Source organism: Egretta garzetta, unplaced genomic scaffold (genome assembly GCF_000687185.1).
Source record: "Egretta garzetta isolate BGI_Z169 unplaced genomic scaffold, ASM68718v1 scaffold50, whole genome shotgun sequence".
Lineage (NCBI taxonomy): Eukaryota > Metazoa > Chordata > Aves > Pelecaniformes > Ardeidae > Egretta > Egretta garzetta.
In genome coordinates this window covers 4,280,611-4,306,558 of record NW_009258613.1, presented here as the reverse complement: position 1 = coordinate 4,306,558, position 25,948 = coordinate 4,280,611, and the positions used below count along the sequence as shown (strand labels likewise).

At 43.6% G+C, this 25,948-nt stretch overlaps 1 protein-coding gene across 5 annotated transcripts in view; it reads left to right on the top strand.

The window, feature by feature from the left end:
- ST3GAL1 (ST3 beta-galactoside alpha-2,3-sialyltransferase 1) overlaps nucleotides 1-25,948 on the top strand; it is a 94,835-nt gene that overhangs the window by 51,031 nt on the left and 17,856 nt on the right. For 4 of the 5 annotated variants that reach the window (XM_009647994.2, XM_035903413.1, XM_035903415.1 and 1 more), the window contains exons 3-7: nucleotides 8,330-8,526; nucleotides 11,685-11,864; nucleotides 16,325-16,370; nucleotides 18,910-19,029; nucleotides 20,139-23,594. In XM_009647994.2, the coding sequence (XP_009646289.1) occupies nucleotides 8,330-8,526; nucleotides 11,685-11,864; nucleotides 16,325-16,370; nucleotides 18,910-19,029; nucleotides 20,139-20,312 (717 nt within the window). In that variant the 3' untranslated portion in view covers nucleotides 20,313-23,594. Of the gene's footprint in view, nucleotides 1-8,329; nucleotides 8,527-11,684; nucleotides 11,865-16,324; nucleotides 16,371-18,909; nucleotides 19,030-20,138; nucleotides 23,595-25,948 lie in introns of those variants that run through there. The other variant, XR_004843199.1, reaches the window with a different exon arrangement.

Genomic DNA, 25,948 nt, shown 5'->3' with positions numbered 1-25,948 from the left:
CGCTGCGTTCTGCACTCAGACCCCACTCTGATTTAAACATGAGGTTTCAATGCATTCTCTTGAAAAAAAAAAAAAAAATTAAAAGGAAAAAAAAGCTTGGGACTTTCAGTACAGAAGTCTGAATTTCTGATTCTCCTTCTTGTAGTGAAACTGGGGAAAAAAAAAAGCACAGATACCTTACTTCAGTTCAACCTGAAACAGATATTTTTGGGGGAGTGTTGTTTTGTTTTCAGCTAAATTAAAAAGTAGTGACTTTCAGGACAGCCAAAAATCTTGTTTTTCTTCCCCCTCCAGCCCATATAAAAGCTGTCCATTAATTTTCAGAGCTGTCTAACCCTATTTTTAGTGTTTTCATTCATTTATTGAATTCAGGTCAAGTTCAAAGGGAATACACCATTTCAGAACACAAAATCAAAGCAGTTTTTTCTTAGATGGTAAAAATAAATCTTCTAAGATTTCTACACTTTTTGCACCATATTTTTTTTTCATCCAGAACTTACCTTCAACATGTGAAATGTTTTGGTGTCCCCCAAAACTGCATTTGTTATTGGAAATCAGTTACTTGCTGAAAATCTATAGTAGATAGAGAAGGTGCCCTCACTCCTCTGAAAGATGCTTCTGGGTAAACCCAGGCATGATGTGGCCTCAGCTCCTCATTGCAACTTATTTTCTATATCCATGTGGCTTTGGGTAAGCCTTTCCAAGACAGTCAGTGTTATTTCTACAATAAGTAATGCCCAGGTGCATCCTGATTCCGCTCCCTTTTCACTATTCATTTTTAGGCTCATCTTCAAAGAGCTTCTGAGATTTCTGCCAGTCTTAAAGAAAATATTGCTCATGGCCATGTTTTACTGTCACTTACTTTGCCAGCTCAGTAATCTGTGACTTTTTTACCATATTTGCACTTAGAAGATGAGGCATGAGGAGACCTGAGATTGCTTAAACTTCATTTCAGGGGAGAAATGACTGTGCATTGGCTATTAGGAACTGACTTCAGGCAGCGTGGTGGTTTCGTTATGCTGTAACTGAGACACCATTGACTGCAGTGGAACTATTTATTACAAGGCTGTGACTTTCCTGTCACGGGGAGACCCATGTGATGTGCTTGGACTAAACACAGGCAGAGCCGTTGCCAGAGAGCTGTCTGCCTACCAAGCTCAGCCTGCCCTCCCTTTGCCTTAACTCTGTTGCTGTATTTGTGAACAAGGGTTATTCATCCAAATAGTCCTGGAGCATTAGTATCCATCCACTTCTAGGAAAGCGAGGACTGATTTTGGAGCCTAATGACCAACATTTGAGATGAAGTGACATTTGGGGCCAAAGGGTGGGGTGGTTTCACTTGCTTACAGCTCTTCACATGGCTGCCAAGCTGCTTCATGGTTTATCTGGAGAATATATTGTTTAAGCTCTTCCAGTGTGGTAAGAAGGAACAGGCATTGATGTTCTGTTTGCCTGCAGTATCTGGAGAAATTAAAGATGGACAGACACGAGAAAATTAGAGACATTACTTGCGATTCTGCAAAGGCCTTTTGGAAGGAAATATTCCTAGCTGCTGTGAATAAAATCGCGTTGTCCGTACTGGAGTTAGTGGTACCACCCATGCAAGTGGGAAGAAGCAGGGAAGAGAAGGGCAATGCCACCGTCGCTACGGCGCCTCGTCCTGCTGCACCAGGCAGGGCTGCTTCTAGAGAAGGCACTTGAAAGTGTACCTCACTGTTTCTGTGTTCACAGAAACAAGGGGGCTTTTGTCAGGGCTGTTACTTGCTTTCCATTTGCTTAAATCTCTCCAGCTGATAAACCCTCCCATGGTTACTTTAGTCAGGTAACAAATAATGGCCCAGATTCTCCTCCAGTGTACACCCCTGAGGCTGCTCTGTGCTTTTAAAGTTGAATTGGAGTCCTCCTCTCGGAGATGATGTGGCATTCATAATATCCCAGACTATAACCAGCTTGTTAGAAATTTCCTTTCTTCCTTCCTTCCTTGCTTCTCTCCCTCCTTCCTCCTTTCCTCCCTTCCTCTCTTCCTCCCCCCTCCCTCCCTTCTCTCCTTCCTTCTTTCCTTCTTTCCCTCCTTCTTTCCCTCCTTCCTTCCTTCCTTCCTTCCTTCCTTCCTTCCTTCCTTCCTTCCTTCCTCCCTCCCTCCCTCCCTCCCTCCCTCCTCCTCTCTCCCCTCCTCTCTCTTTTTCTGCTCCTCAATGCGTCTCTCTGTCCATCCATCCTTCTGCCTTCCTTATGCTCAGGGACAGCGAAAGTCTCAGTGTTTTGGAAGCTGGCACTTTGTGTTACGTGATGCAATTTCTTTCTGTTTATATTTTCTTTCCCACCTCCCTGAGCTGGCTCACCTGTAAGTTTTTCATTGTTGTTCCATGACACAATTGCTGTGGACGTTTCCCCTAAATTTAGTAACCGGTCTATAAGGAAACAGGGCAAGAATTACATGCTGTAACACAGCATAGCATTTATTTCTAGTTTTCTTGGTTTATCCTCAGGGGTTTTTGGCATTGTTTTTGGTGGTCAGAAAGTATATAAAAAATGAGATCAGAACCTTCTGTTCTAACTACAAATGACCCTGTTGAGGCTGATGGATTAAAGCTGTGATAAGTAAACTCAGGCTCAGAGTTCCCTGGCAATCTTATCTGTAGCATATCATAAACTACCACGTTATTACAATTTTTATCTCAAGTCTTACGATATTTGAGGGTTTTGCTTTCTTTCTTTTTTCGGAAGAAAGCTCAGCTCTTGGGGCCACGTGATGAGCGTATCTAAAAGAAAATGTTAGCTTTTAGTCCTTATGTTTGCAGGGAAAAAAAAATGTAATATGTGGCTCAAAGATTTGCTCACCAAATGGTGAACAAAAGGGCATCCCCAACACCTGCGCTGGGGAAGTCGTGGAGGATGCACTTATTTTTAAGACAGCAGCAGAGAGACTTGGCACCCGAGTCATGCATTTTGAAGGCTCTGTAGAAAATTTGCCCAAATACTTTTGATCACCAGAAGTTGTCTTTAAAACTGGGGCACTGTCTGTGATACTTTGAAAGCAATACAAAGGGCTCAGCGCTCTGAAGGTAGTGTGTTCTCAGCAGAAGGGGGTACTAAATCCAGCCCAGGTCCCAGGCTCTAGTCCCTACATAGAATCATAGAATCATAGAATCACTTTGGTTGGAAAAGACCTTTGAGATCATCGAGTCCAACCTTTAACCTAACCCTGACATCCCACCACTAAACCATGTCCCTAAGCACCTCATCTATCCTTCTTTTAAATACCTCCAGGGATGGGGACTCAACCACCTCCCTGGGCAGCCCATTCCAGAGCCTGACAACCCTTTCGGTGAAGAAGTTTTTCCTAATGTCTAGCCTAAACCTGCCCTGGTGCAGCTTCAAACCATTCCCCCTCGTCCTATCATCTGTTACCAGGGAGAAGAGGCCGACCCCCACCTCCCTACAGACTCTTGTCAGGCAGTTGTAGAGGGCGATCAGGTCTCCCCTCAGCCTCCTCTTCTCCAGGCTAAACAAACCCAGTTCCCTCAGCCGCTCCTCCTAAAACCTGTGCTCTAGACTCCTCACCAGTTTTGTGGCTCTCCTCTGGACATTTTCCAGCAATGCAACATCTTTCTTGTAGCGAGGGGCCCAGTCCCACCTGGTGGTGTACTGCTTGGGTGCAAGCGTGACATTTAGACCAGCCTTGGCCACACTGGAAGAGGGAACGTGACCCTGCGCTATCCCTTATCCCCGCTGGCAGCCCCTGCGTACATTTAGCTGGGCTGCAGCTCCAGGGTCACCTATGTTGAGGACAGATGGGTCTCAAGGTGGTCCAAGCTCTTGGGCCCCTCTAAGCACTGCAGTGTGCTCTGCTGAGCTGCAAGCATCCTGCAGCCAGAAGCGAGGGCACGCAGGGCTAGTGGAGGCAGGGTCTTTGCTTCTTAGAATAGCGTGGAGGTGCCCTGCACCAGCCATGGAAGTCAGAAATCATACAATTTGGCATAGGCGTATTATTGTGCGTTATTTACATAATATATGCACATTACATTCATATTTGAGAATGCCTATTTTTTGACAGACACAAATCATTAAACAGAGCCTGCACTCTTGCAAGCCCCTATATTCTTCCCCTTAATCTCTTTGATGCATAGTAATTGCAGGACATTAAATATAACAATAATAATGCCGTATTTTCCAGACTAAGGAGGCATTTTTAAAATTGATGGTTTCCTTTTAACCTCTCCTCCAGTCTGCAAAATGGAGATTACCTGGATTTGCCCCACCAGGCTGTTGCTAGGATTAATCTTTGTACAATGTCTTGTAGCTGGGAAGCGCTGCGTGAGTATTTGTGCCTCCAGACTGCTGCAGCGAGGCAATTAGTGGCTGTGCAAAAGAGATTCTCATGGGGCTTTATTCCCTCTTTACCTTTTAAAAACAGTTAAAAATTAGAAAAGCCACAAAAGCTACACCAGCTACACCAGGCTGCCCGGCCATGTGCTTGCCAGAGGGCTGCCCCAGCAGTGCTGGCTGCTGCCAGACCCACATCTATACCTGCCCGTCCACCACAAGGGTTGTGTCTCAACCCATGCTCCATCTGCATCCACATCACACCCCTGATTATAGGTTAAGAAGGATATTTCCTACCTGTTCATAAGTGAGGAATTTGTAGGTGTATTTAATAGGCTGTCAAACTTGTCCGTGGATGGGGGATGCACAGGCACCCAAGAGACCTTTCCTCTGAGGCTCTCCTGACTACAGCTGTGTCCTCACCACTCCAGGATATTAGCTCTGAGCAGCCTTGGCTGAATTCACACCCTCCCCTTGCATCCCCTTAGCTGAGTTTTGGATATTGCTTCTTGGTGATCACTGGTGATGTGATGGCACCGGAGAGCCCAGGGAAGCCTTCCGAGAAGTTTGTAAAAAGCGGCAAAGTCTCTTCTTATCCTTAATGGAGGTGTGCACACCATGGTGCAAGAAGGAGCAACAGTCTCTTCCTCAGAAAGCTATTCATGGGTAAAGAAAAGAAGTGTGTAAACTTTGAGGGTTCTTTTTTCTTGTTCTCTTTTTTTTTTTTTTTTTTTACTTGCTTTTTTAAAATAAGAAGTTGCAAAACCAGCTCATAAACTTCTGTATGTGAAGTGGGGAGTTTCTAAGGCTGGGAGGACAGGGTAGTTTGTCTTCCCTGTGGAGATGATTAGGAAACCTCTCAAGCTGGACTTCCAATTATACTTTTTAACAACCTAAGGTGAAGAGTTGGCTCTCAAGTGCCAGACAAATATTTTATGGAGGGGAGCTGGGAGTGTTAAGTGACCTAGTGATATTTATATGTGGACACAAGGTGGGCTAAGATGCATTTTGGACTTGGGCAAGAGGTTAAGCTGCATCATTAGACATGGCTGTTGCTTGCACAGACTTCTGAGAAAAGCAGCCACTTCACCGAGGACACAGGGGTCAGGTATTTCAGTGTATTTAAGCACACTTCTAGCGGGTATATCCATACACGTATCCCTGGCACACATCTATGGCACTTGGGTGGAGGATGCTGTCCCAGCAGAGCCACATGGCACTGACATGGATCTGCCTTGCGTGGCATGGACAGACTTTCACTTTGTGCTTTTGTTGATTTATGGGAAAGGACAAACTGGTGGGAGCTTGTTAAAAAAAACCAAAATGACAACATTACTCAAAAAAAAAAGGACAAAAATTTGGTGTGGAAGAGTGAACTATAATTGGCTTGTAATTGTAATGCTATTTAAATTGTCTTTTTCAAGAACTTAAGTAAACATTGTGCAATGAGGAACTGGCTGCACATTATGTCTGAACTTTTAAAAACTATCATCTGCCTTAATCAGCTTCATTGCCTGCTTGGCTCTGTTTTGTTAAAATGTCAAAGACTAACCAGTGCTGATTGAAGATAAGGCCTGAAAAGTGTATAATCAGATAATCACTGTGGAAGTTAAAACAGAGCACTTTTAATGAGTTAAGGATATATGTCTTATTGTACGGATATTCAGCACACAGTGCAATAAGGTCATCATCCTATTTAAGGTTGCTGAAGGAATCTCTAACATAAGAATAATCTCTGCTGTGGAAATTGTGTACAGCTGAGGGAGGACGATGATGTCCTGCTTTCTGGCTGGAGTTGGTTGCCATAGAGTTACTCTAGACCAATAGCAGCATAACAGAAAGAAAAGGCAGGTCCCCATTCCGTGTAAATGGAGGTGCCTATCCAACAATAATCATAGACTTATAGAATCATTTAGGTTGGAAAAGACCTTTAAGACCATCAAGTCCAACTGTTAACCTAACACTGCCATTCCACCACTAAACCATGTCCCTAAGCACCTCGGTTTTTACTATTTTAATGCATCAAACAGCAGTCAATACTCCAGGTCCTTTCCTTTACTGATGATATCATTCTGGCTGAAAAGGCAAATTGACGTAAAAAGGGGGCTCAGGTACTTAGAATTTTCTGAAAACTACCTTCCTCATCGGAGTTTTTTCAGGCAAATCAGTTCAAGAATAGGTTTGGGGTTTTTTTTTGTTTTGTTTTTTTCCCAGAATAATGTTTTTAAAAATGTTTTGGTGCATGTTTGTTGCTTTTCCCTTTCGTTTCTCATAAAGTCAGTTCACCTTTACAGAGAGATAATATACATGGATGTATGCATATGCATATTCAAATAACTCAAAAGAAGTTCCTTTTTTAAAAAAGGTTGGATTTTTCTACATTATACACCTGATACTACACCCTAAGACAAATATGAAATCTCCATTTATTTTGAAGGCTGCAGGCTTTCTAACATTGAGTGTTTTTCATATATTCAGAGTAAAACCAGGTTAGATGATTAGATTCATGAAGAATACACAAGAGTTTAGATATGCAAATGTGTGTTTGCAGCACGACACACAAATTTAGAAGAAGACAACCTTTTTCACTTAAATAATTGAGCCATCCACTGAGTAGTGACATACGTGGTAATCGTGGTAGTGCTTGTCTGGGCATCCTAATTACCTTGCATCCTAATTACCTTGCATCCTAATCACCTCGTGCGGTCCATATATGAGTATACAGGCTAGCAAGATTAGCAGGGAGATTAAGCCTAGGTATGCGACATTTCTTCGTTTCATGTTCTCGGCCCCAACATTGTCTTGTAGCTCTGAGCTCCACAGACCTGTTGTTCAATTCAGTGCAAATAAGGTTGGTTTACGTAGGTCTGCAAAGAGACAGCATGAAATTTGAACAAAAGTTACAGTGATACATCGGTTTGTGTTTATGTGTGAGAGGGAGATAGCAGGACAAATCAACAGTTCCTGGTGCAGTCGAGGGAAACGCATTGGAAACTAAAGCCAAATTACCTCAGGCCATTGCTGCGAGTCGTGGGAAAAGGTGTTTCTCCTCCTTCCCTCTCTGTCTCTCTTCGCCCTGGGCTGGCAGAGCAAAGGCAGAACCTTTTGGCAGATTTTGTGTTAGGAGCCGTTCTCCCTTTGTGAACTTGCAAGCAAGCAGCACCACAAGGGTGGGCAATGCTTTTTGTGAGCCTGCCAGCACTCCCAACCTCTTTAGTAGCCCTCAGAGAGCAGAAAGGGAGTGTCTGACCATCACCTGCCCTGTACCTTGTCTGAACCTTCCCAATCCAGTCATTGTTTCCACCATGCACCACAGAGCTGCTACAAAAGAGTTTCCTTCCGTGGCAACAGACACAATGACCAAGGTCCGGGTGGTTTTCTTCATCCTGGAGAATTTTTTGGATGATTTTACATCTCCAGTACTCAGGGCTAACTCTACTTTACTGTAGTTTCCTATTGCACTAGCAGCTGGTTCCTCCACAGGCCAGAACAGCAGCAATAAGATCTCTCACTCCCACTTCTGGCCTATGCCAAAATTCGTGGAAGGGGTGTCAGCCACTTCTGTGCTCCATCAGGTTCCCTGAGACTCTTCTGTCCTTCCTTGGAGGGATAAAAGAAATCTTATACATGTCCTAACAGAAGACACCTGGCCCAAGGTGGGATTAGGTTTATAGACACCAGAGGAACATTTATTCTGCTAGGGTCAGCCTTGGGGAGAATGCATGACCTGTTCCACCATGGCTAGATAGAGGCAGAAGAGGTGAGGGAATCCAAGGAAAAAGAAAGGAAAAGGGGAACCAAGTTTAAAAAGTTAATGGGAAGGGATTTTCCACTTCTTTTTTTCACATTTCTGCTCCCAACTCAAAGCCTTGTAACGCATCTGCAGGAAACAGTGTCTGCAGGTAGATGCAAGAATGGTCTTTGAGAAGACATTTGAATCTATATCTTGCTTACAGAAAAGCTACCTATATTGGTAACCTGGAGTGATTTTCCTCCTTAACAGAAATTGCAAGGAGAGAGAACTCCGAAGAATATTAATGCTACTCTCAAGGAATTATTTGGGATCATTCCCGGGGATGGGGATCCACTGCAGGAGCGAGGCGCTTACATGTGCAGACGATGCGCCGTCGTGGGCAACTCTGGGAACCTTCGGCAGTCTCAGTATGGCCAAGATATTGACTCCCATGACTTTGTGCTCAGGTGAGTATGCACCACCTCGGCTCCAGATGTCTCTGTTGTTTAAGATTCACTGGCATTTTGGGGGACAAGTGAGCAAACAAGATTTCAGGGGCTATCTAGTGAGTCTGGTACTTAGGTCAAATCTAAGTTCCAGGGATGTAAGCTATGTGTGTTGGAGATATGACCTCATGTTTTAGCTTGGGAAAAAAAAAACATGAATAGGTGTTGATACTGTAGCTTGTTCTGCACTGTCCATAATTGCCTGTGTTAAAAAATACGGCTGAAAAAACCTGCAGTTTTGAGTAAAGGCTCTTTCTGCAGCTAATGCTTGCAAGTTGATCTTTTACACACCTAATTGGCTCTGTCAGATTTGATTTTCTTGCACTGGTTCATTCTTAAGCAATGGGAGGGTGGGAAAGCCAAAGTCAGTTTGCTGCGGACAGGAGGCAACTGCTTGGCTGCAGCTACTTTGTAGAGGGTCACATTGCCTCTTCCTTTCGAGGCAATGAAGGTTGGCTATTTTGTCCCACTGAAATGCAAGCAGGAACTAGATAAGCAGAGCGAATCACCCAGAGAGCATCTGGGCTGAGTTCATCTCCAGTGCATTGTCCAGCTTTCGCACTACAGCTGCTGGTACAGCACAAATTGGGGAGCAACGCAGGGCAGGTTGGAGGGCCTGGAAGGGAGGGATTGCTACTGAAAATACCACATGTGGGATTATACTCTCAGAAACAACATAACCTTTAGCAGTAAACTGTGCACTGAAGTCAAGAGTGGATCAGCAGGTGACCACTTTTTAAACTGTTAAGCCACGTTAGGCCACTTGGCTTCCAATATGGCTTGGACACACTGCAGAGTCTTTAGATGACATCTAAATGTTCACAGTTAGTCATTGCAGGAGTAGCTTCCTTCAGCTGCATGCCTTGCCCTCTGCCAAAATTACCTTCCCAAAGGCAGAGACAGCCAACCTGGTCTTCAGATCCATGAAGGGAAATGAAGAGCCCTCAACATTAATCCTGCAGGTTGCAAATGTGAGGCAGCTGAGCTGCATTTATGCTTAACTCCATGTCCTTCCGATGGAGGCAGCCCCGTTCCTGCACGGACTTTCTTATCTCACCTGGCCTGTGTTTCCAGATCCACGCAGAAAAGGCTTTGCTAGTCTCAGAGGTGATTATTTTGAGTAGTAACTAAAGACTAATGCACTCGGATGCAGGTTTCTGCATCCTTTCTGCCTAATCCTTCCCATAGCCACGCATGCCTGGCAAGGGAGAAACTCCCAATGATTTGAAACTGAACTTGCCAGGCTCTGATTTCTATCGTAGGGATCTCAAGCCAGATCTGAAGCTATGGCATAAGGCTTTAGGATTCACTGTGGAAACTTGTGCAGAGAAGGTGACTTCTCTGTGTGTTAATCCAACAAACAAAATCCCTGGTGACCTGATACTCACTTGCACATGCTGTGGCAATACAGCCAAGCATGGGGAAGAGCCAGAGGGGCTGAGGGGACAGCTTTCCTTCCAAACTTTGTATTCCAGCCCACCTTTATTTGTTTAACTATCTACTTTCATGATGGAAGGAAGTTCCTGCTTGGTCCTTCCTGCTCAGACTGTGAATGCTCCCTTCTGCCAAGCCCCACCACGGATGGCGGGGAAGGTACATAGACCTGAGGACAGGGTGTGGGTAAGATAACTAAGATGCCACCCTTGGCTTTGTCCTGACAGAAAGAAACCCCCATATTTTATACCTCAGACTGACTAATCTCAAGATAAAACATAGTAAGTCTCATGCTTTACTGAGTATTTGTATACACTACAATGTGGGTTGCTGGCAGGGAAGAGACTAACTCAAGAAAAAGTCCTCACAGGCTGGCATGATAGTCTGCCTACGCTAATAACTCCCTTTGAGGGAGTTTAAACTTAACTAATTCACCTGGGGGGCACTGTGGTAACACAGCCTGGCATAGACTTGATAAATAGATTTTACCTCCCCCATTATCAGTGACCAGGGCAACATGTTGTCTGGCAATGTACAATGCTCCTTATCATCTTGTCAGCTACATCCTTCCTTGTCCTCCCTGCACTTCTGCCAGGAGCTGAGTTAATGTCTGTGCAGGAGACACCACTGGGCTGCAGAGAAACCCCATTCTGCTCAGAGCCACCCTGGGGGTTTCTCCGTGGTGTTGCACAGTGCCATGGATTCATGCAAGGTCAGTCAGAGCCACTTTGGGGATCTCTAATCTGCATTACACCGCACCACTGAAACATGCAAATCTCCACTAACAGTGAGCTCATGCATCAGGGAGGGAACTGGTGATGTCTCCCCATATTTGCTTTCAGGAGGGAGCACATGCATAGAGGTGTTTCTGCAGTCCTGTGTTCAGAATCCTCTCTGTTCCCTGTTCCCCGATACACCCAACATAAGGTAGCCCTGTTTGGCCAACACATTTTGACTGAGCCCTGGTGGGTCCTGGGCAGATCTCCGTGCACTGACCCCAGGGTTGCTGAAAGCACCCCATATGTGTGCAGAGAGACCCTAAGTAGATGTATCAAAGTTGGGGGACAAAGTAAGGTTTGAGTAAATGGAGCGTCAGCAGTAGGTCCTGGATTTGTCACTGTGGCTTTAGTGCCTTTTCATGGGAGGACCATCAGGAATATTTGCTGCTTCTTATCACACATAACATGGTTTGTTACCTTGACCCTAGACATCATAATACACTCGTACAGGTGGGGGGGATGAAACTGCAAGAAGTCAAGCTGATAAACTTCAGGGCAATGTTTTTCTCACCTACTGGAGTCTTCAGCTTTAGGATGAAAGGAGATGTGTCCTCATGAACTCACTGCTCTTTTGACCAGCTCTCTGCTGACTGTAAAGGGAACCCAGGAATGTCCTCAGAGATACACTTGCTCAGCAGAAACTCCCATTTAGTCCAAGGAATCCCACACTAAAGCTGAGCTTTCGTTTAATTTATCCACTATGGGTGATGGTCAGCTCAGCCTGCTTGAGGACCACTACACCGTGGCAAGGCTGTCTGAAAAGCCTGCATACAGCACTCTCCTTAGCCATAGGAGCATTTTTCTGCCACCTCAAGCAAATGACTTGGGGAAGAATCACACATGTTTGTACTTATGTAATTCCTCTCCCACCTCCTCACTCTCTCACTTCTTCCTTTTGGGCCACAGAATGAACCGTGCCCCCACCACTGGCTACGAATCAGATGTTGGGAGCAAGACCACTCACCACTTTGTTTACCCTGAGAGCTACAAAGAGCTGGCAGAAAACGTGAGCATGATCCTGATCCCCTTCAAAACCCTGGACCTGCGCTGGGTTGTCACCGCTCTCACCACAGGCACCATCAACTTGTGAGTAAGGGCAGCCCTGAGTGGGCAGGGTGAACGGGTGGGAGCCCCCACACGTTGCTGTAGGACAGAAAAGCCCACACTGCGCAAATCCCTGCTTCTGGTAATGCCTAGGGGAACTTTACAGACCCTCTCAAGTCAGGGTTCAGTCCTGCACATTTGCTTTCTAGGAGAAGCTTAATGTTATGGTGCAGTCTTTGAGGTGAAGATCCAGACTGGTCTCTTTGCAGCCCCACATGGTGGTCTCAGAGAAAAGAAAGGGGGATTTTTTGCTGCTGGAGGCAGCCGGTTTGAGGAATGGCTACCTGGGCTTTGGGGTTCAGAGCCTCATTTTGGGCTTCTGCTCATCCTTCCTCCTCTCCAGTCCCTTGGGAGTACAGTGGGTGCAGCCAGCATGTACCCAGACATAGCCATCAGAAAGCCGTCTGCAGAATCAGGTGTTTGGCAGGATATTTGTTCAGCAGTGGCCCTAGACACCTGGATTGTCCCACCTGAGACACTTGGGTGGCCAAGTGGTCCTCTGACATATATTATCTCACTTGCAGAAGAGGACAAGGAGGCAGAGAGGGATGTGCAGGCTGCTCATGGAAGGCAGTGAGAGCAGAAGCAGACCGGGACACTTAGTCCCTCATCCACAGCAACCTCCCCTGGACAGGTCAGCCAGGAGTTCTGTCCGTCTTTCCTGGTGGAAGGTGATTGAGAGCTGAGCAGAGGAGACACCATTGTTTTGTGTGTCACCTGTGCGCCTTAGCTTTAAATTAACACGTTTTACCAGGCAATAATGGGCCACACTGGTATTTATTCTCCATTTCTTCTTTGGGCTTTCAGAAGTAAACATTGTCCTGCTTAATACATTTATGGCAGCACTAGAATTAGAAATGCGAACAAAACTCATGTTTCTTCTGGACGCCTGCTAGCAGATTCTCTCCCTTCCTATAAGCTGGCTTTTCCTAATCCAGAGGATGAAATACGTGACATTTGTACTGTGTGTGAGGTTATCTGCTGGATGTAAAGCCACAGCCTGGTGGGATTGCTCAGTGGCACCCTGTAGGCAGCAGCAGCAGATCAGGTTACTTTACTCCAGAGGGAAGTGTTTCAAGACATTTCAACTTTTTCCCCTTTTCAGAGGCCTCTTCAGAGCCTCAGACAATTAAAAACTTGTAAAAGTATGTTCCTGTTGACCCACTTTGCATTTTTAAGGAAAACTTTTTGATGGGACAACAAATGGAGTTTGATTTCTCTTTTCTCTCTTTGCAAATGCACGTTAGATTCTTTTCACTTCTTATTAAAGTTCTCTTAACTTGTGACAAATCTGGTTTAGTCCCGTGTTCCCTTTTTTGCCACCAGCACTTAGTAGATACAGTCATACGCTGTCTTGAAAAAATCCATCTTCAGGACACACTTGTATCTCAGAAAAATCAGCCCACTTAGAAAATGGGCTTAAAAATATCACCTTTTTTGCAAGGCTTAGGTTTTTCTCTTTTAGAAGCTGTATTGATAAAAAAGGTTGAGAAACTCTGCCCTTAAGCCTGTATCCAAATCCTATCAGAAGCAATGGAAAGCTCCCAGCTGCCTTCAGTGGCCTTTGAATGAAGCCCCTTGCTGCATCTTTGTCAAATCCATGCCTGCGCTAGGAAGAGGCACCCACAGAGGGCCAGTTCCTGCCGTCGTCACCCACCCGTGTTTCCATCACTGTCACTGCTCTGTGCCCAGATTGCAAAGCCTTTTTACTATTTTTTATTGAGTATTTACCTTTAGAAGTGCGAGCAAGTGGTTTGCAGTGGTAAAGCTCAGTGAGCCCTTAGCCTGTCAGGAAGATATAACTGGTTGACTACAAGGCAGACACAGCACATGAAAGGAAAAACATCTTTGCTTAATAAATTACAGGATATATTATATATTTATAATTAGATTGTATACATGGGCTTGGTAAGGATCTGGTATAAATTAGCGTGTGAGTATTTAACCCCATGGAAGAAATACCAGTATTTTAAGATTTTTGCTATACTCAAAGCACAGAAATTGCATGATTAATAAGCTGGTATATTCTGGGGCAATAAAACTAGAAAATCATAATCACACAAATCATAACAATACATTTAACGTAATTTTAGGCTAGCAGAATAAACCTATAAGCATGTATTAAACACACAACATCAGATACAGTGTATAAGGAAATTGTTGACTGTATATTTGTAAAGGGGAGAAGGCATCAAATAAAAATAAACCCCATCTGAAATTCAGTATTTTAGAAGAGAAGAGATACTCACCTTAGTGCATTCATAGTTAAAAAATATAAGCATCCTGTATTATGGTTCAAAAGAAAAGCCAAACTGCAGATGACCTTTATATTAGATTGAATCGATAGCTGAATGATTCTCTCAGACATGTCCTATTTGACTGATGGATGTCCAATTTCAAAGTGGCTCTCTTAAGACTGAGCATTGTCCCAGAAAAGACCAAGAAAAGCCTTCTGGGACAGAAAACCTTCAGGTCCTCATCAGTCATATATTTAGCTGAGTTGCCTTAACTTGCCTTCTGCAAGTCTTCTAGGAATCTCTATAGTGAAAAAACCTCCATGTATCTCTGCTTGGCTCGGGTACGAGCGATTTTTGTATTCCTTAAAATGTTCCATGTCTCCCATTTGGGTCAATGGTACAGTAAATGTCCTGTACAAGGCGGCCAGTGATACCAGCAGATTTCACTAGAGCACTGACAAGTGGCTTATTGAAGACATTTTCCAGATTATATGAATTCCACCTGTAGCCACCTTCATCACAAGCTTCACTCTTTGTGATGCTCCTGTGTGGTATTTACTGGGTCACTAACTCCCTGGCTATGCAGCTCAGTTTTTACATGATCATAACAGCATAGGTCTCCACTTGGTCTTAATCAACGTGCCATTGCTTTCTGTGAGGTTGTGTGAAATTCTGCAGCCAAGTAACAGCATGACTTGAGTACTGCTTCTGAAAAAATGAACTATCCCATGATTAAAATGACAAACATGTCATCTGACAAGAGCTACAGTAGTTTCTGGGTTGGATTACAGCTGTCTGTAAATACTGTCTTGAAAATTGCATACCTTTCACTTTGGTCTTTTATTGTACCTAGCTAGATGTCCATGAAATGTGTCTCTCTCGTTTCCTCCACATCACCTTTTCAGAAAAGACTGACTGTTTATTTATCTAATAATGAGGAGATTCTACCAGCAAAGAAGCCCTTTATGTCTTCATAACCACAAAAAGGACATGGGATCATCAAGCCCTCTTCTACTTACTTGCTAACCAAGATCAGAGATGAGAAGCAGATACAAGGGCAGGTTTGCTGAGGGCAGATTAAGAAGTCTGCATGGGTCTCCCTTTCCCTGTTTGCATCTTGTGTCACATCTCAGGGGGCTTGAACCGACGTCTTCCGTTTCATCCAGCCTGGGGCAGAGATCTGAGGTCAGGGATGCCCAGATGAGGACATTGCCAGGTCACCACTGGTTTGGGAAGACTTAGACTAATGTTTCAAAGTGCTGATGATCCATGGTTCAAAGAGAAATAAAATGTTAATCACAGGAACCTTGTTGTTACCAAAAATCAAACAAAAACATTTAGATTGAACTAATGGAAGGTTTTGGTGATTTATCACAACCCATCTAAAAAGTATGCAGGGTATACTTCGGGATATAGTCCAGTTACAAGGCCAGTTCAGAATTTTCTCACTTGAAACAAACTCAGGGAGATTTTTTTTCTACAGCACTCGTGATGAGCTCTGCAATGCCAGCATAAGCTGTGCATGAGATATGGGGAAGAAAAGATTTTTTTGTCTTTAAGACATGACTCGTGATTTCAACCCAGTCATAAGGTATGACTTGGAAGGTTTATGCTGGGAACTGCAGGAAGCCCTCAGCATCCCTCTGGGAGGAAGGGAATAGCTTCCCAGTGAGGGGCTGTGTACTGGGAGTGCTAGAGTTGCACATAACCACAGAAACAATGAACTCTACTACCACCTACTCTGAAAATCATGCAGTAGCTACAAGTATTAGGAGGGGAAAAGTCTCCCCCTGGTGGGAAAAGTTTTTTCTGCCGTGAAATTAAATGGAAAGTCCTTCCCGTCATCAAAGTGCAAAGACTACAACGTCATGGGCCAAGAAATAGAAGTCATGGGCTCCACATAATACTGATTTTACAAAATATTGTCCACTAAATCTTTTGTGTCCTACTGTCATTAATTAACTTGAAAATGGATAAATGCAATGGCTTCCTATAAACTTGCTTCAGTAACACCTCAGTTCTTTTCATGCTGTTACTTAGTGGCAGCCTCATTTTCCAACAATTTCTTGTATTTATTGCTTTCAAATTATTTTAATTTATTCCTGTACATGAAGAGTATTCTTTCTTTCTTTGGAAACACTGGAAAATATTAATATGTTGGGCTTTTACTAATCTTGATGTTGTTTTTTTTTTTTCTTCTAATAGCACATATGTTCCAGTTCCACGGAAAATCAAAGTCAAAAAAGAAAAGGTGAGCAATGCTGATTTGTGAATTTGTTCTGCTAATCTACTTGTAGGTCTTTTGCCTCTCTGGGAGACTGCAAGAATCCAAGGAACCCCTTGACATTCATAAAAACTGCAACCAGAATACACACACTTTACAAGGCTCAGCTAAGCTAAAGGTTTAGCTCCTGTGTGCCGTTCAGGCCATAGATCAACCACTAAATAACTGAGGTTAGAAGGAAACTGCCCTTGTGACTATGCCATTGCATTACTGCTGTTCTGAAGGTTGCGTTGCTTCCTCTGGTACTGCTCGGGAAGAATTAAAGTGCACTGCTAGCCCACTATGCTCACCCTCCACAGTAGTTGCCCTGTTCCCACCCATTGCAGTCACTTGGATGTAATGGCACTTTGACCTGTGGAAAGTCTTTGGAGTTTTTTAAAAATAATTTGACTATTTGAACATCAAGGATGTTTCTCACTCCTGCGTCAGTTTGTTGTGATAAAGAGCTAAGTGAATCTGAACAAATAAAGCTGTGTGGTTTCAAGTCAGTGAAAGACCATTCGAGATGGTATCAATGGCTCTTGGGGAAGGCTCTTAGCCCACAGCTGTAATAATTTCCTGTACCCAATTAATCAAGCTTGGAGACTGGGCTCAGGCCAAGTCCATGCTGGTTTTGTCCCAAGTGTCTTAATACTCTCCCAGGCAAGGGGAGAGTTCAAGTCAGGTTTGGAAGATAGCACAGAGCAAGCAATATTCCCGGTTTTGCACCGAGACAGAATTGAGCAATGTGGACACGATCTGTGCCATGCCACTTCCCTCAAGGCTAACAAAACACCTCTGACCCATTTTATTTCATAGTGTGGATGTGTAGAAGGCAATCAGGCAGGGGACCTCAATTCTCTGAGAAGGTCAAGGATGGACAGACCCAGTGCCCACCCTACAGCAGTCAGAATAGAGCCCATCCCATGCATACTGACTCATAAACCCCAAGTATGCTGGGGTTTAATAGACATCCCCTACTGCTGGAGGCATGATTTCCCATGGGGCAGGATGGTCATTCCCTTGTTGCACATTTAGCCACCACCATGCAAAGACTTTTGTTGCTGTAGCTGCATGGTTTGAGGACATAAACAAGGCAAGCTATATAGGGAGAGGTAAAAGACGCTTGCTCTTCCACAGGCCTTCCAGCAAAATAAGTCTCATTCTCTCAGCCTTTGGAGAGGCTGATTTTCAGAGGAGCTCAGGCTCCTAATGTCTCAAGGGCTGCTGAAGTATGATGTTAGCCCCAGAGCATTAAATTTACAGATTAAAGCACATGTCCTTGATTCAGGAGGCCAGGTTTTGCCAAAGGCTTCAGATGAGACCTTTAACCAGTATTAGTTTATATCTCTGTGCTTCAAGCCACGGTCCTCTGAGGCTATTAAATAATCACTTAGCTTACTCCTACCTGTTGTGAGGAACAAATTAACCTCTGCAAAGCCCTCATGAGATGCACTACGGCAGGTTGCTAAACTCACGTCACAGTTGAGTAGCACCAGCCCAGGGTACGGCTGGCGATATGCAACAGCTTCCAGAGCAGGAAGACGAGAAGCTTGTATTTCTTCCCACACTGCATAATGCAAAATACCCTGTGAGAAGCGATTACACACAGATACAATATCAGCAATTAACCTCTGACTTCATAAAAGGAAAAGCCCTGCAGCTAACCAGATAGCACTGAAATGCTGTCACTCTAATTACAAACGCAGCAGGGAGGGAAAAGCCTCTCTGCCTGACTCAGGGAAGAGGGTTGAAACCAAGGGCTCCCACCAGTCCTTGTATTTACTGTACACTCAGGTCTGATCTTAAGTGCTCTGTCTCCATTAGGTGGCCTCATAATTTCCCCAGGAGATAACCAAGTGCAACTTATATCTTAAAAAAAAAGCAACAAACCACATAGAAAAATAGGATGTTTGGGAAACAGGAGAAATGCAGCTGATGCAGCCTCATAGGTTTCCTGATAGTTTACACCTGACCCCTGGTTTCCTTAGATCTGTACCTATAGAGATATCAAGGCATGGTTGGCATATTGTGCAGAAGATGCAGTTGCTCCTGTGTTCCCACCCAAATTACAGTTGGACTCAATGATCTTAAGGGTCTTTTCCAACCTAAATGATCCTATGATTCTGTGAAATCTGGCATGGCATCTTACACTTGCCTTGCTCAAGCCTCCAAGTCCCCAGAGCTCACCTGCGTTACAGCAGGATGCTGGCAGCTGAATGCCTAATTTTCTTCTCACTCGTGCCATTTTGTACCCATTGGTTTCAGTAGGAATCGCCCAGGATTTACATTAGTGTAAGCAGGTGAGGTATGAAGAACAAGAAAGGAATTTTCGTGTGTAATTGCACATGGGAAATATTCTTGAATGCACTTAACTATGGGACTTTATTTTTCCCTTTCACTTCCTCTGAGGGAATAACTATTATTCCTTTCTTCCCTACCCCAGTGTCCTTTAGGGATGACATGCTACTGTTGTTTTTTTCCCAGGGTATTTTACTAATGAGTGTTTCTCTCCAATTTTGCCTAGATCCTGGTTTATAATCCAGCTTTTATGAAATACGTCTATGAAAACTGGCTCCAGCATCATGGGAGATACCCCTCCACAGGCCTTCTGTCTTTGATATTTGCACTCCACGTATGCGATGAGGTCTGGCTGTGTTTGGATATGTAGATAAAAAAGCAGGACATTTCACACTGAAGTGCCAGGAACATGCCCTGGCCACTCCCTCAGCCTTTTTTTCCCCCTCTCCCTCTTCTTTGCCGTTTGCTGCTTCAAACAGATGCAGAGTCCTCAGTAACATGCAGATATGCTCAGCTGGCAGCAACTGATTTTTTTAATATCAGCAAGTGATAGGGTTTAAGGTTCATTCCAGGGGAACATAATTAAACATAAATAGTGAGATTCCACTTGGCCTTAGAAGACATCTACATTTGGATGGTATCCATGCCCATCTTGTTCGTGGAAGCCCAGATGATATTTTGTCTCACTTATTTTTGCCTCTTTTCTGGTGAGCAGACAATGAGGAAAGCTCTGACGTTATCAAAAATAACTTCAAACAAGCTTGTATTTGGGTGGGTCCAGGTGTGGGTGGGTTAGGGCACTTGTTTTGTGGGCTGTGACCGGTTCAAACCCAGCCATATCACCACTCTAGGTTTAAATAAGTCAACTGTGATGTTTGGACCTTTCCCACCAGAGGAGACAGGCATAGCCTTCGATAATGAGCTGTTGGGAGAGGAAAGGCCATAGGAGTATACAGACAAAGAACATAATGTCCAGCTGTCTCTGAAGTGACTGCAAATGTCATATAATTAAGCATATAAGTGGGGGTCAACATGGGTCATAATTTGGAAGACTAAGAGCAAATCCAATTTTTTTCCACTCTTAGTGGCCTCAGTCAGCTGAAGAGGAGATTCCCATCCCAAGCCACTAACCTCCTGAAGTCACACATCATGTATAGGGGAGAGGAATGTGTTTTTCACATTGCTAAACAAGAATTCATGGACAGAAATTTCCTTTTCTGTCTGGGTTCAGGTGTGATGTCGGTCTCAGCATAGCTTAGGACGTAATGTCCCTTAAGTAGGCCTTGGGCCATTATTCTGTGGCTGCATCATCTCATGCAACAGAATAGCTTGGTGCACCACCCAAGTCCTCTGGTGCTCTGCCTATAGATAAACTGAGAGCCAAGAGAGCTTCTTCAAAATTTCAGATGAAGACCAATTGCTTTACAGGCCATAACACTAGTTCTCTCTTCCTAGGTGAACGTGTATGGTTTTGGAGCAGACAGCAAAGGACACTGGCATCATTACTGGGAAAACAACGCTTCAGCTGGGGCTTTCCGGAAGACAGGTGTCCATGATGGCGATTTTGAGTACAATGTAACTTTGACTCTTGCCTCCATTGAAAAAATAAATTTTTTCAAGGGCAGATGACCCTGGCCATGGGGAGAAGTGGGGGCTGCGATTTCCAACATGCAGCAGAACAAAGCTCAGTGAAGATGATCTGGGCACCAGCCAGGTTTGAATGCGTGAATCTGAGGTGGATTTGGAGTGTCCCACTGCTGCAATGCTCACCGCCGGGTGCTCGTCTGAGGACCAGCTTCCATGCTGCATGCGATTTCCTATCTACAGATAGCTGGGAACTACCAATCAGTTGTGGGAATAAACGAATCTCTGCTTAGGCTCTACGGCTTGATTCTTGAATTACTGATGAAAGATCTGCCTGTTGCAATTAGGGGAAACCTGGGCACAGGAACTGCTGTTTGTGTGTCCGTTCTTTCCTCGAGTAAGGCAGGAGATACTTGAAGAAGAGTGAAAATGACTTCTGGGACTTGAGACCCACTAAGGCAGCTGTGAACATCATAGTAAGGATTACCTCAAAGAAATGAATTCACTTCTGCTGTTGATCTTCTTTTCAGACAGTCTTCTCTGTTTCCTCTATTACTTCTGGTTCCATGCTGTATTACACAAAAACATGATGAAGTTGCCTGGAGTAGTAAATTTTTCAGCCATTGCCTCATTCTGCATTGATAGCATCTAGAAAATATGGATCAAATCATCTCTGATCATATATTATTTAATATTGCTTCCTATACAGCCATAATGAGAGAGAAAACAATACTGAAAACTCCAGCAAAAAAAAAAGGCCTTTTTAGCCACTTGTATGTTTGTCTCATTTGGTTATATATAATTTTTATTTCTTTTTTTGGTGAAAAATACTCTGGAATGCTCATTTTTATTTAATCAGCTTAAGGTTGGAAAGTGGACTTTTTTCTTTCAGTCTTTTATATGTGCCTTTTATAATTGTGCAACAGATATGATTTTTTTTTAAAGATGACAAACCCTAAATTAAACTTTTTTATAAAAGGGGGAAAAATTAACCAAAGTCTAGCCTCCATGTGGTATACTTTTGTAGTCAGAAACAGTAACAGCTCCTATATTGTATTTGAGCAAACACAAACAAGAATAATTTTTAAAGGTAGCTTTTACCTTTTTTACGGGAAAATATCCAAAAATTCCAAGGAAACTTTTCCTCTTATTTTTTTACAAATCTCTTTGCAAGGTCTCTATTTGAAATGGAAAAAATATCATGGGTTGGGATATCAGCTAGATGAATCTTTTGCCCTGTAGCAGCATCTACGAAGACACAATATACACAAGCTGATCCTATCATGTAAGCCAGACTTCAAAATTATGTGCATCTCTGGAGGAACGAGTGTATTAATGTCAGTACCTCAAGGCAGTGAGAGGAGGGAAGTGACAGTGGAGATTTTATATCCACAGATTCTTGCTGGACTCAATGTGTTTAATCCTCAAGGACAGATAAAGTGTGAATCCAAGAACAAAGTTCAGGTAGTGAAGAATGGGGAACACTGGTTTGTTTTTTTTTCTTCCCGATATCGTGAAAATAGGACTTGTGGATTACTGACCCATTTTCAGCTCTGGTGAAGCCATTGGAGTTCTTGCCACAGGCTTCAAGGGACTTTAGATCAGGCTTGGAAAAAATGACATATTTAATTTTTAATGGCTTACAGTGCTTGGGGTGTGTGACGAATTAGAAATCATCTAAATGACTTGTCTTTCATGCACTAGTTGTGGCAGCATGTCCAAGTGGATGAGTATTTGAGCTCAGTGAAAGCCTGGCCCTTTGACTAGTGATGTGCTTCAGTCCAAGATTTATAGCCTTGTCTTTCCGTGCCAGTTGTTAACAGTGAGGTCCCCTCCAAGGCAGCGATTCATAGCACAATGGCACGGTCAGCTGGAATATACGTATTTTGGGCCACAGCACCGCTCGCCAACATGGACTGCTTTACCTGCATGAGCATTACCGGACTCACAGCATATAAAGAGGTGAGGATGCCAAACGTCTGTGCACAGAACTGAGCTCCCTTTGCTGTACACACATGACCCTTCAATTTAGCAATACAGAAAGGGCAGGATTTTCAAATCCTCATGCTGAGACCTGTTCATGATCCTCATGTCAAGAAGCCCTTTCCTAGCATGGTGGTCAGCAGAACTCACAGGCACAGCAAATTCAATGGGCTGAGTGTCTTCTACACGTCCGTTGTAAAAGTATGAAACATTTCTACCTGAACCATGTTTGTTTGTTTTAAGCATTCCCGCTGTTTAAACTAGTTGTTAAACAATAAGGTTCTGGTGAGATGTCACAGTAATACAAGCAAAGTAACTTTAAGAGGAAGAAGACTCCATGGAAGACTCCAATGGTATCTTCACCCTGTGGCTGGATTTTGGAGATACTTTTTTCATCATGAACTTCAAATATTTATTTTTTTTTCCTCATGGACAGATGTCAGTAATTCAGAAATACTTCATATCCATTTCAGTCATTTTTAGAAAGACTTGGAAGAAAACTCAGAGTGTTTTGGTACTCAAATCCCATTGGTTTTTTTTTAATCACAGGTGGCAGTTTGAGATCAAAGAAAGTGGTAAAAAAAATCAGCTATCATCTTCTAGTCTGTGTTCTTCTGAAAGTTTCCTTTTGCTGTCCAAATTAAATTTCCAATTTTCCCCTGAATATTCTGCCTCTGACAGCACATATGAAACATTTTGGCTCATACTATCATGGATAGATTTAGTGTCTTCATCATGGAACAAGCTGCAATTCCCATTTAATTTTCTTGCCGACAGTGAGCAGTAACTGTGTACCACTGATAGCCATTTTTCAAACTGTAAGGAGAGCAGAGTGGACCTTTCTAGCAGTAGGATGAGGGATAGTCTGTGCCATCACAGTTCTGTTCCAGAGGAACTTTTTCTAAAGTCCTTTAGGCAACTGACTTGTGTTAGATCTTTGTCTCAGTTCCTCCACAATTTTGCTGCTCTTTCAAATGCCTTCAGAATAAGGAGATACCAACAGATGATGCTGAGGGAAGAATTAATTCCCACTGCCAATGTTGAGGACTGTCTGTGTTTCTGCTATAAACTTTCCGGGTTTGTTTTGTTTAAAAGAACAACAAAGGAAAACATTTAGCAACATGTCTAGGCTTCAAACTCTTGGACTGGTTTTGCCACCACTGCAAATGCTCTGAAGCATTCCTTAAGTGTATGTTATGTTTTTTACCAAGGCCAGATCTCTTGAGCATTTTTTTTCTCCCATGACCAGATTTTCTTCCTGGTTTTGTTTTTTTTTTTTACTACATGATTGATTATGGTAATAGTTTTGGGTTTTTTTTCTCTGATGGTGAAGAGTCTCACTCAATCATTCTTTGACATTTTATTTATTTAATTTTTCGGTATGATATGAATCAAAATAAATTTTTTATTGTAATCAAGTCAAAGGTGTTTCCTTCTGTGCACACTTCTTCCTACAATATTTCCACTAGCTCCTAGAACCTCCTCTGTCACGTAACAGTGTAATGAAGCCTTATTCCACTTCCATCCCATCCATCCCTCGCGTGACATCAGCAGAGGAATGCATGCTTCAGGCTGTCGGAAAGCTTGTGGTTGTGGCCATCACGCTGCTCAGTTTATGGCAGTTCTAGACCTCTGTGAAGAAAAATTTTAAACTTGATATGCCTGTGGTCTCCTGATGGATCTATGCTGTATTTAGGTTATATATAAGGGAAATTGAGGTAGACTCAGAAATCAGTAACTTGAGAAGAGATTCAACTCACCTGTTCTCTGGGGCTGACAGACCTGGGTCCCTCCATAGGAGAGATGCTGAGGATCCACCCCAGGTCCCTATTTTAAGTGCCTAATTTAGCTGCTATGATCACACAAGCACTATAGTCATGGATGGCCGAGGCTGTCCATTAGAAGAACCCCATCTAGGAGATGGACATCTTTGATCAGGTATCACTTCAGCATGCTACACCACCTCATCTGCAAGACCATGGCTTTACATGGGGAGTCTCCACCTTAACTATTTCTTGTGGACTTCATAACCTGCTCAGTTTCCTTGTGCACCATTTTGATTCATTGTTTAAGGGAGTAAGTAGGGCAGATGGCCTAGCAGCAATGCAAGTTGCTTAGTGGTAGAAGCTCAAGAAGTCATGACAGGGCAGCTCCTATTCAGGTATAAGCAATGGTCTGATGGTCACAGTAGGAGCTGCTTTCCAGTAGGACCTTCAGAGGACCAAGTTCTCAGGAGCTGCTTCACACTTTGCTTTTCAAGCCAAGCTCTAGACATGCTGCATCAGTGAGATATTAACCACTGTTAATGGATACAGCCCAGCCAGCATCACACTTGTTGAAAAGTAATGGGAAGTAGAGGCACAGAATTCTGAGGAGCTATCCCCGTCACTTCAGGTCCCAAAACCTGGTTTCTGCCCAGACCTTCTATAACCAATCTGGTCACAGGGTTGTTCCAGAGAAAGTACAAGTGTTAAACTGGGATGGCTATCAAACTGGACTGTCCTTCACAGTGGCTCTGTATTTTCATGCTTGCCACTGTGTGGAGGAAATGCAAAGCATTTGCTCCTCTGTCATCCTCAGCAAAGCAAAGTAACACTGGGGAAGAGCTTGCTCTTGAAAATCATTTTGCATTTTGCTTCATGTCCACTCACAAGAAGAGCACTGAAATGCAGCTTCCAGGTCTGAAATGATTTTGTCAGGAAAGTAATTTGCATAAAATTACAATGTGAAGACCCCCTGAGACCACTAAGACAGCAGCAGTGACAACAGCAACATCCAGGCAGATGGACCAACCACAGGAGTTGGACAAAGGACTTTGCTTATACCACCAAATGAAGAAAGAAAATACCCACAGGGGAACAATATGGCTTCAGTTCATGGCATGGGTTCCTTTGATGGCTCACATTCAGGATAGCAATTAAACCCAACAAATGAAAAGGCAAGGGAGTCCCTTGCCACCTTTAAAAATCTCTGTTTTCCCTTGTCTTTCCTACAGACTTTCAGGGAGCAGATAACGTTTTGTTATCTTCAGGCAATGTGAAATAAAATGTGGTTCACACAGTGAAAAGTTCTCCAAGATTAGGTACTTTCATGCAGAGGTAAATCTCTATGTTTGTAGTTTAATTTTCTCCTTTAGGAAATTCACCATGTTGCTTTATTCCTTAGTTTCTAGGGTAACCTTTGGCTGGCAGAATATAAATATATCCATATGGGAATTTTTCTGGACCTGTGACATTAACACTCCTACTAAGACAGGACATTTCCCGGAATAGGTACTTTTCCCACATAATCAGAGATTCCAGATTTACACAGCTTCTACCAGCTGCTTTCCTGTCCTCCCAGACACTAAATCAGTAGGAAAAGCATCCTGCCCTGTGCCACTAACCCTGCATCCTGCAGCACCATGATGTTCCTCCGAGGATGCCCCAACCAAGCCTCCAAATCAAGTGTTACATGAAGGAGTCCCTTATGGCGGTTTCTCTCCACATGGATTTTTGTGGTTCCCTCCTTGCTTTCCTGAGGGTTGCCCCAAAGAGCCGTCACCACCCAGGGGTGCTGCACATTGCTCTCCCAACCCCAGCCCAAACCCACAGTCTGGGGCTGGGTGTTTGAATGGACTGGCTGTGCTTTGAAACATGTCTGGTTTGCAGCTAGTTCATGTGTTCAACCTGCACACATGCCTGAGTGGGTCTCATAGG